The 11580-nt window shown below is 38.7% G+C and overlaps 1 protein-coding gene across 1 annotated transcript in view; it reads left to right on the forward strand.

Annotated features, from left to right (window-relative positions):
• Positions 1-6612: 6612 nt before the first annotated feature.
• Positions 6613-11580, forward strand: part of LOC107706551 (ETS domain-containing transcription factor ERF-like) — an 8554-nt gene continuing 3586 nt past the window's right edge. Inside the window, exons 1-3 of the mRNA XM_016510303.1 lie at positions 6613-6676; positions 8121-8355; positions 9652-9838. Coding sequence (XP_016365789.1) covers positions 6613-6676; positions 8121-8355; positions 9652-9838 — 486 coding nt within the window. The remainder of the gene's footprint in view (positions 6677-8120; positions 8356-9651; positions 9839-11580) is intronic.

Below are 11580 nucleotides of genomic sequence, written 5' to 3' on the forward strand. Positions count from 1 at the left end.
AGAGAGAGAGAGAGAGAGTCCAGCTTGAATATTTACTTGCTTTGGCAAAAACAAATTAATCGGTGAGCTCGAAATAACTTTGTTACACACTTAAACAGGAGACAGTGCATGAAATATTGATTAACTTCTTTGTCAGCACAATTTTAGCTATTTTGCCTGCCATATTAACATACCTGCACTGCAAAAAGTGGTAAAGTGCAATTGTTCCTATGCATTTGTACTTTATCTGTCCCCTTATGATTTTTGGGTAATATAATGTAGACACAGGTTGATTCATTCGGACATATCAAATAACATTTATGACTTGGGGGGGGAAAAAACTATTAATTTATGTTACCACAGAAAGCACATTTTGTAAATTAAATGTTGAGAAAACTCTTTGCTGCCAGGTTTGCTTTCCAATAATTCTTTGCTGCAGTAATAATATTCTTTTTGTAAAACCGAATATTCATTTTGTACTAGTATCTAAATGTTGAGAAATAGTCAAAGCTGTGCAGCACACCTCCTAGTGTAGAGACATTAGAATGCAAGGAGAGGTGAGTCTCACAGATGACACAGAGAAAGCACAAGACAGAAAGCAAAAATGCCATTTAAACTGACTCTAAACGAGGCATCACATACATTTTCTGATGCAGAGAAACACAGTCATTAAATTAATTACAGTTTTGCGCAGTGCCTATGGATAAAAAAACAAGAAGTTATTAGAAGGCAGCAATAAGAAAGTGAACAATAAGTTTAATTAGTAGTTGTCAAGCCAACATAAATAGAGGGTGGGAGGACAGAAGAAATGTGTGTGTGAGAGAGAATGAAGGGGTAACGAGGGATGAGGGGGCAGACAGACAGGCATGTGGAGCGATTATAGCAGGGTTTATGTATGAGCTATTGATTGAGTCGGTGGTGACTTCTTGAGTGGTTAATTCGGGAAGTGAGAGCGATAGAGAGAGTAACTCACTGACCAGAGGGAGGAGGGATAAAGAGAGAGGGGGATAGCAAGTAAGAAATGTGGCGCAGTAGCTGTAGTTTGTCCTGTACTAACAGTACGTGTTAAAGACATAAGAGGGAAGCATAAAACAGCAGGATTCATTAGCCTAGTTTCGTTTTTATTTAGAGTGATTTAATGGAGGATCATCTGGTGTTGAAATGCACACTTAAATTGCTGTGATCTCAAGACCTTGAGCAGTCTGCACTTCACTTCTTCATCACTCTTTCGTTCTTTAAATACTTATATTAATTAGCATTCCACACGTTTTAAATTAACATCTAGCAGAGCCAAAAAGTTACCATGTGCACCATTCGAACAGTTATTTGAAGCAGAATAAACGTATCTTGGTTTTTCGCGTAAAATTGATTTTAAAAAGTGCACAAAGTGATACACAAACATTTTTTTTCCAATTAGGAACTATGGCACATATAGCCTAGGCTATGTTTAGTGGTATGAAGTGAGTAGCCAGAACTCACTTGTGTAGCCTCCGGAGAGAAATAACTCAAATTAGTTAAAACTAAGAGGTAGCCTACTTTAAGGGACTTTTTAAAAAATAGCTAAATGTTAAAATATTTTAAATATTTACTTTGGGAGTTACAACAGTATACGCTGCACAAGCTCCAGTAAAAACAGCGTCATTTGCTGAAATAACCGCAAAATTAGCCTGTTTATCTGTGTGTGAAGGCAGGGCGTTGCTACCTGCTCATTGAAGGAAATTAAACGGTCGTTGGAAAATACGTTGTGATGTCACCTCACAAGACGACGGCAGATCAGATGTAACGAAGTGCAAGCGGCGCGCGTGTTTGTGTGAAGTTTAAGGTCCGCTCGCTCTCCCGCGCATTTCCCTCTTTCTCTTCCCTCTCGCGCAGGTTTTGATCTCAGCCGCGAGATCAAAGGCGCTCTCTGGCTATTAGTCAGCGAGAGCCATTGATCCCACATCGATCCACGCGAGACACAGCCACCCCGTGAACACCGTACGAAGCTCCCCAAAGCTCTCCCGCGCGTCGGGAGGGAAAGCGAGTGAGGAGAGAGAAAAAGAGCTTTAAGGGGGGCGACGTGTGTATATTTTTCACTGGCGCGGGCAGAACCAAGCTCGAGCTTTTTCTTTGCCGCGGGACATGAAACAATGAGGTTCGAGCCGGTTTTAATAAAGCGCGCTTTCCCTCCTTTCAACTCTGGCGCGAGACGGACGAGTCGGCAACGGAGAGCGATCGATAATTAATGACGATGAATAATTTAACCCTATCGATTGATACTTTTTCTCCGTTCCCCCCCCGTCTTTTCCTTGTATCTTAAGTCCGATGTTCTATAAGAAACTGATACCACATCGCACGCTCGCTCCTATCATCGCTCCTAAAGTTGAGCAAGTTCTGTTCCATCTAGTTTTTTTTTAACAAGTTTCCTCAGCTTTCTCATCCGCAAATGTTGAGCACCGCCGAGACTTCGCTTTCACGCTCTCTTTACCTTATTATCTCAATTACTGGGTTTCGTATCTAAACTTCGCTAGTGTCTACTCTGCTGTTGTGAAAGATGGTCGCTGGTATAGCCTAGGAGAGAGTGAAGTAACACGGGGTGAGACTCAACCAATTACACGTGCGCTACAGGGGTGAAATCACCATCACGCATGACCACCCTCCTGAGGTGACAGTAGAAACATAAGTCTCTATTTGTAAAAATATAAAACGTTTACAGGACAAAAACATGTTCCATGTAAGGAAAGTGCAATCTCATGTCCAATTTGATTTGTAATAATGTTAAGGGGTGGTAAATGACAGAACTGGTATCAGCAGATTGTTCTAATTAGATAGCCTTCATTTAATAGGCTACATCTAACATATCTACACAAGATTTTGTAGAAGAACAATTATTTCACAAATAAGGACAGTGCACAGCTGACATTTGCCACAACTGTGAGAGTGATAACACACTCACACTGCCTGTTATGTTTTTAGAGTCGTTAGGTTATGCTTTATATTGCTTCTGTATTTGTTTCCATTTTTTTTTTATAAAATGTTTCAAATGAAACAATTAACAGTACATTTTATTACCACAATAAATTTATGCTCAAAGTTAAAAAGTCCACAGTATTGAGGTAGATTGCACTCTCTGTTCTTGACATTGATTTACACTCTCAGCAGAAATTCTAAACTTTAATGTGAAGCTGATATATATAGCCTTTGGAAATATGATATCAATGTTGGAAACACACAATGCAATAAAATACTGAGTAACCAAAGATCGTGTGGGGTTCTCTAAAATAGCTGGCATAAATGAAACATAAAATGAAACTGGAATGTATTACACTCAATTTAGAGAAACCCAATATATGAAGGATCCAAAACGTTTGTAGAGAAATTAATAGTTTTTAATAATGTGATTAAATGTCCCTCATTTTGCACGCTCCATGCAGTTGAAAGACAAGGATGTCTTACCTATTTATGGATTGTTAAGGGTTATTATGACATTTTTGGAATTTAGATTCTGTAAACAGAAGGTCTCACAGAATTATGATTGTGAGCCACCTGAAAATATTTATCTTCCACAAGTTTACGTAGGATCTGTCATTTTTGTCTGCGTTCACAATGTGTCAGATGCATCCCATCTCAAGTTCTCCATCTTGACCGTCTCTCCCCTTACCCCTCTCTTCCCCTGCTCTAGTTCTTTTTCCTCCTTCATAACAAACACACAAGCCAGTCCTTCTGTTCTTTGACCCTGAGGCTGTGCAGACTGTCAGAGCAGAGTCAAGAGAGATCGAGAAAAAAGTAAAGGAAGGAACAGTGGGGGGAGAAAGAGAGAGAGAGGGGCGAGGGTGCTCAGTAAGTCCCTTTTCAGTGGCAGCCCGAAACAGAAAGATGACACAGGCATAGAGGGTTTGTTTCATGTCCTGGGAGCAGAGAGCGAGCATTCCCTCAGTATTTCTGCTTCAGAACCTTGCTGTCCATCTTTTTCACAACTAGAAACAATGTCGGCCATCTGTTACTCAGTTCTCTCTCTTTTCCTCCCCTCTTAATCCACTTCTGTACCTCACCTTTTCACCGTTTTTTTTTTTTTTTTTGTGGTTCACCCGTAACACTTGTTTCCAGCGGCCGTGTTTGGTCGAAACATTAATGTGCAATCAACAGAGCTTTTCACTAAATGTAATTAGTCACAGGGGTAAACGTGTTAAATCTGTAGGGCATCGCTATTCCATAATAAATGAGTAATCAATGCCTGTTTAAATGCAATAATGTTTATAACAGCACACTTATTATTTCATACTTAGTGTTTTTGTGCTATAAGATTAGCACAAATCATTTTTCCATAGCATTAAACTTAAATTTTTCAAATCCCCACACCATTACAAAACAAAGATTTACTGAATGATTAAAAATGATTTTACATACATGCAAAATATTTAATATTGAAGCATGAAATCTGCTTTACATATTTTATATTGTAAGTTCAATTATCAATTATTTAAGTGATTTATAGGGTATTTTCACATTCAGCATTCATATATGTATACATAGATACATTGACATATTTACATAAACAATAAATTGATTATATTTTAATTATTTAAAAAATGTATATATATATATATATATATTAATTTTCCTCCACTTTTTTGTAGACCCATAAACGCACATTATATTTTGTGTGTGTATGGGTCTACTCACAGATGATATAACTGTGAGCTGCTGTTAGTTTATTACATTGATGTGATCATATGTACCTGTCACAGAAGAGTTTTACTTTCTCAAGAGTGCATTTGAGCACATTGTCTGGGGGAACGATGTTACTTTGTGTTTCCCTGTCCATGTGTATGTGCATCTTTTTTTCTGAGTTTTTTTGTTTGGTGTGTGTGGTGGTTGTGCACTCCCTGAATCAGTGTCTTCATATCTAGGAGATTGTGAGAAGATGTATTCCCTTGGCTGCTAGTTATAATGTTTCTGGGGGTGATGTGGAGAACTTGAAAGCCCTGTGCTGCCCAAATCAAAACTAACAAGGAAATGATGGGGGCTCCTTTATCTCCTCACTGGCCTGGAGGGGAAGAGCAGGGCAAAAGAAGGAGATCGAGGGAAGGGGGGTGGGGGGCGTCCTGGCTTCCTCTTTGATTTGTAAAAAATGCATTACCTCCGAAATCAAACGGAAAATTACAGAGCGGGAGCAAAACATACAGAGGAGAGTAAGAGAGCGAGGGTGCAGTTAGGTGCACGGGCAGGTAAGGCCGGGTTTCCTTTGATGGGATAGGCTGGCCGATAGGCAATGAATACAAATTTCACAGAAAGTGGATGAAAATTTCTGAATGAATTCATTTACAGGTGTGATATTGACTGCACCAGTTGCATTGTGCTCAATTATTGCTTTAAATAGCGTTCAAGTAATATCTATTCTTAACTTGATAGTCTAGTATTACAAAGTAAAAGACTGTCCTGCTAAGGCAAGTCTTGAAAGTCTTAATCTACATTTCTATGCCCTTGCAAAGCTACCGAAATAGTAAGTAAGAATACAGCTTTTCTTGAATAGGAAAGATACTCCATTAAATAGCGACAGATGAATGTTACAAATAAAAAGAGCAAGATGAGAAGTAGATGGTATGATGGTGGGGGAGAGCAAGTGGACAGTCTAAAGAGTAAAAGCAACAAAGGTTGTGTGGGTGTGTGTGTGTGTGTGTGTGTGTGTGTGTGTATACTTGTGTGTGAAAGAGAAGTGCCTGGAGTTCGCAATAATAATTTATACAAACACACCTCAATAATTCACATTCCATTTCAATGCTGGAGGGAAGATCCAAAATTCACAGAGCATAATTAAATAGAGTGAGAGAGGAGAGGGGGAGAGGGAGAGGCCAGCATTAAAGATACCCTTGTACCGGCTCCTTTTTCTTCCACCCGAGCTTTGTAAAACAACCTTTATGAAATTGTGATGGCTGAGGAGAGATTGAATTTCTCTAGCCATGTATACTGAATTGTTGCATGGAGAGATGGATCTTTACTGATGCTCCCAGTTGTTCTGATACCAGATGCAATCTTCATTGATTTTTGATATCCTGCTTTGAAGTTATTTGTATGAACACATGCCCACCGTGGAGTGTTTATTTCCTTTCGCTGCAACATGAATATTTCACTTTGGAAATAAAGTTCAGTTTTAATGCAAAACAAGTGGAAAATGAAATTTGTATTTCTTACTCTTAAATTAATTTGTTGTAAAATATCACGTTATCACAAAATGTAATGTTTTAAAGTGCAAAGAAATACCTATGAGAAGCTATATGGACTAATTGCTTGAGGGCCTCACACACTGTCATGTGTTCAGCATGAGATAGGGTCTTTTGAACATTGCTCTTTGAGAAGAAATGCTCAGTGATCTTCTGCATGGCTGAATGGACAGCCTTCGGCAACCATATTTAAAGAAACCCTTCAAATGAAAAGGCATTGATTGATTTTAGAGGCCACTGGAATGACATGCCCTCATGCTTTACAACAGCATGTTCTGACACACTGGTGTGTAGTGGGTGAAATGAGTCCACAAGCCCATGACACATATTTGTTGAGTCAAAGTATTATGCTTTAGCCTTTAGCCTTGCATTCTGTGTTCTAACTTCAATGGTTTACACTCAAATTTTGTGTGAATGCAGGTGTAGTGGAGGTATGGACTGTAACTGTGTTAGTGATCTGCTGCTCACGCCACCCGTCCCAGCCCTCTGGACACCAGGTGAGGCACTGGAAGAGGTTTTTTCATCCATCTTAAATGTCTTTTTCTTCACCATCATGGTTCTGCATGACAAAACAGTAGAAACAAATGCATAGCTGTTACACTGATTTTTAAAACAAGGCTGCATATTGATACATATTTAAGCTAATTATCACACTAACAAGACTGGTGTTGTTTCGACCAACAGCATGACTGCAAGTGTGATATGTTATTATACTGCAGCTTACTCAAATAGAAGTTCATATTGAGCAACTTACATTTTAGACACAATATAGACCATAGTCAGGGTAGCGTCATATTTCATTTTTGACAGGAATTAAAGTGAGGTGGTGAGGGATAGAAGTGCATTCAATTGATTGTACTGTTGTTTAACAGCAGGAATATACCGATTGTTCAGCTGATGAAATGTTTTTCCAAAAACAAACTTTCAGTACGCAAAAGCTCCATAAAACAGTTTTGAAAATTGTGAGTTGGCGAAAATGACATATACAGTGCATGCCATTGTAAACACTGTATGTCTATCCTTCACAGCCTTGTTTTCATCCACATTAAATTGAATATGCTGTCTAACCTGACTAATGTCTATTGCCAGTTTTTTTGCATATTTTTGATCCTCCAACGATTCTGCCTCACAGAAATAGTGTTCAGTTCCTGAATGAATCGGTGTTTTGAACGAATCATTTGAGTTAATTATTGAAGGGTTAGAAGGCCCCTCACAACACTGATTTTGGACAGGCTTCTGAGGCAGCATAACGGTTTAATGATCTACAACAAAACAGTAGCTTTAGTTAAAAAAAAAAAAAAAAACCTATATCACTAGAAATAACATCAAAAGTTAGTCAGATTTTAGTAAAAAAAAAAAAAAAAAAACTATATCACTAGAAATAACATCAAAAGTTAGTCAGAAACATACCTTTGCACATAAACAGATCAACAACTGTAGCTTTCAGATGCCATAATTATTTTTGGCTCGACTGTCAAGGAATGGAACACACAGGATTATGGGATATCAAAGGCAGCCAAAAAAATCGATCAAATGAAGCAATGCCAAATGAAGGAATCTCAGCAGACAGGAAGTAAAGCTAACATTGGATTCGGAAGTGCCTTGATGCCTTCCTACCTTGGAATGCATCCTCCGAAGGCAGCATTTTTCAGCTTTCGAACGCAGCCAGTCAGTTGTGTCGTCGCTGAATTGATAGTGTTTCGAATGAATGTTTTAAATGACTCACTAATAAAGACAACCACTTGTCGCCACCTACTGGAGAGATGATGTTACCTGCAGAAATAATCGCTTAAAAATTCCCACTGTTGATGCATAGGATCAAAATACCCTATGAAACCACCCATCGCTTCATCAGTTATTTAGACAGAAATGCTCTTAGCAAGTAACAAAACCAACAGGCCTTATCCAAATCCTTTCACTTACTCACCTCCTTTTCCTCAGGCATCGCCTTCCCAGACTGGGCCTATAAACCAGAATCAAGCCCAGGCTCCAGGCAGATCCAGCTGTGGCACTTCATCCTGGAGCTGCTGCAGAAGGAGGAATACCAGGGGGTGATTGCCTGGCAGGGAGACTATGGTGAATTTGTGATCAAAGACCCAGATGAGGTGGCAAGACTGTGGGGCCTTCGGAAGTGCAAACCTCACATGAACTACGACAAGCTCAGCCGAGCACTTAGGTATGCACAGCATGCGTGTTTCATATTCATTGGATTGTTTTCTGTGTTAATGCATAATTGCTGCCTTTTATTGTTCTCTCATGCAATATTTATATTCTAGATGGTGTGCTTTGTTGAGTATACAGCCTGTTTGGCTGTTTCTTCTCTCTGTGTGTGTTTTTATCTTGCATCTGATGGGGGAAATCCATCATTTATTTTTTCCTCACATAATATCCTGTATAATAGCAATGGCCCCTCTATGCTTGATAGTATGTGGATATTTTAAGTGCTGCCTTCCCTCTGAAGACCATCAATACAGTCCAATTTGTGGAATCTTTGAACATCTAAATGGATTCTGGATGTTCTCCGGTGAGCGCCTCATATAAAGAATACTTGACGATGGGGATTTTGAAATGAAGTCTAAAATTGATTCGTACCTTACCAAACTTATATCAGATCTCCTTTCAAACTCCAAACTCCAACATAAAACATTGAAGGTTTGAACTTTGACCCTGGTTGAAGTACTTCTGCGCGTATTCATTCAAAAATGTGTATCCATTTCTCATCCCGTCTCTTTTATCGCTCTGCTTTGCTCCCTCCTCCCCCAACCTCCCTTTAATAGATGCTGTCGCTGGCCGCTAATTGTTATGAATAGGCACAGGCCATAATTAGCCTCGTTGATTAGCCTTGCTTAATTGCTCAATTAAGGGGCACAATTGCCACATAAAATAAAAGCTTACAAATTATTGCACCAGCAGATTGCATCACGGGGACTCGTGTAGGCTGCCGGACTGGGTAAGGTGAAGTCAAGCATAAAGTGTGCTGAGATTAAAGAGCCTCGCTCTCATGCACAGGTGTGCATCCTCAAAGCGCTCTGACATGCGTGATGAATGCGAACGGATGATGGTCAGGGGAAAAGACTCAACGAGTCTGAACAGATCCATCTCTTATTTCCAACTGAGCGATATGCGGTTGTGTGATGTTAAGGGAAATCTAAGCAGTCATCACCGTGCAGAACAGGAAGCTGACAAGGCTGGCATTCCCGAATGAAGGCCATGACCCTGGAAAATGTTTTGGGTGGAGGAGGAGGCAGCCTTTCCCCCCTTTAAAGAGATAGTTCACCCGGAAATGAAATCTGTGTCATCATTTATTCACCCTCATGTTGTTCCAAACCTTGAAGAACAAAACAACTTTGGATCTCGTTGTATGGACAAAAAACTTCTTCAAAACACATCTTCTTGTTTCACAAAAGGGAGAAATTTGGAAGGACATGAGTAAAGAATTGAAACATTTAGCTTGTTGTTCTCCAACCTGCAGGTACTACTACAACAAACGCATTTTGCACAAAACTAAAGGCAAGCGCTTTACCTACAAGTTCAACTTCAGTAAGGTGGTTCTGGTGAATTACCCACTGCTGGACATGGCCAACTCTCCGTTCCTGCTGGCCCAGAACCACTTCAGTGGAGGAGCCGCAACACCGGATTGCAGCCCTGTCACACCCGAGGTACGAAGAAAATAAATATATCATATTCCGTGCATTTACAGAAGCAAAATATCATCAGACCAGAACTCAGGGTAATGAGAGACAGGAATGATCTTCTAGGTAGAACAGAAGAATAAAGTCAAACAAAAACCTGAAGAGCTGAAGATGTGCTCTGTGGTAATAACAGCTCTATTGCCAGTGTTTAATGATTGATGGGATTTTTTTTATCCATGCCGTATAAGGCTCTCCGTATTAGCTTTGATGTGAGGGATCGGGCTATTGATTGTACAGAGTCAATCAGTATGTAGGTATCTTTTTTTGTATTTATTTTATTTCTTTTTCACTGTCTGTAATTGCTCTAGTATTGGTCTTCTGCAATTGTTTGCCTTCGGTCAATGTTAAACTTTAACTAAAATAGTTATCATCTGAACACCAGGGGCAAAGCATACATTTATATGTTTTGCTTGAATACAAAAAGACTGAGAATAGGTTTCATCAATAAAGGTTTCGCCAAATCTGAAACCTGAATTCACTTAAAATATGCACCTTAAAAGTATAAATGGTTTAAAAGACTAAAAGGGTGGCAAATTTGCTATACATGGTAAGGTAAAATAAGTAGGCTCATAAAATGCAGTAATACAATTTTTAGTAATAACCTGTCTTTATTTTAGCCGCACAAAAAATATCTACCCAGGTCATTCTATGAGAAAGTTATCTGCTGTACATCTTGACTAGAGGAGACTGAAGGAGAAAGGAAAGAGAGAGAGAGAGCCAGAGGTGAAGAAGAAAGTAGAGAGAATGTCACAGATGGCGTTAAGAAGCCTTAAAACAAAAGAAGACATTATCCCTTTCCTCTCATCTCTGTCTGGGATGGCGTACTCATCACTGCCATTGATTGAAAATGAAAGACATGCGAGAAATGAAAGAGAAGGTGGGGCTGTCAGATCAGTGCCATGTCATTAATGCAGTTTTGTTAAGCAATCCAGATTACGTAGCTTCGAAGTACAGTCCTGCCTTTTCTCACTGAGAAGAGAAGAGTGACAAATTATTGATCACCTTCATGTCACTAATAAAAAAAAAAAGAGAGAAAATCTTTACGGCGCTCATCCGCTAAGATTCCTGTGATGACTTCCAGGTTTCCTTTATTGAGCTTTATCCCCCACCACCCTTTTCTAATCTGCTCCCAAAAGCCATTTCACATTTTGGGAGGTAAACCCCATGATCTCTTTGTGGCCTACTCTGACTGACATCTTATGAAGTCTTTAAGACGCGACTTTCTTATTTCTAGATTTCTAAGACAGCGTTAAAGATGTCATGATAGTTTCACGTTTCTTATCATCGTCTGATTGTGAATTTACAGCAGTGAATTCTTGGTCTATTCATCACTTATTTTCATATTTTATGACTTCAAATTTTGTAGTACTGCATAAACATCACAATAAAATTGTTACTAATTTATAAAATATAAATTAATATTTGTAATATTTAGTAAAATTGACAAAAAATTATTTATACTATTAATATTGTTCAGATAATTTGTATTAAGTTACTCTTTTAGTCATTTAAACACTGTTTATGTACTGTTATTTATTAAACTAATTCTTCTCAATTTTTAATGTAAGCAAAAACACTGTAGAAACCATATAAAGTATTAGTGTGAGTGTGAAATCAAGCATATATATAAACCAGTAATATCTTTTTATTAAAATTATGATAATTTTAATGATGCAAAGATTTCTTTACACAATATATATCAATATATA

The sequence above is a fragment of the Sinocyclocheilus rhinocerous genome, unplaced genomic scaffold (genome assembly GCF_001515625.1).
Source record: "Sinocyclocheilus rhinocerous isolate Xijiao unplaced genomic scaffold, SAMN03320098_v1.1 scaffold1333, whole genome shotgun sequence".
NCBI lineage: Eukaryota > Metazoa > Chordata > Actinopteri > Cypriniformes > Cyprinidae > Sinocyclocheilus > Sinocyclocheilus rhinocerous.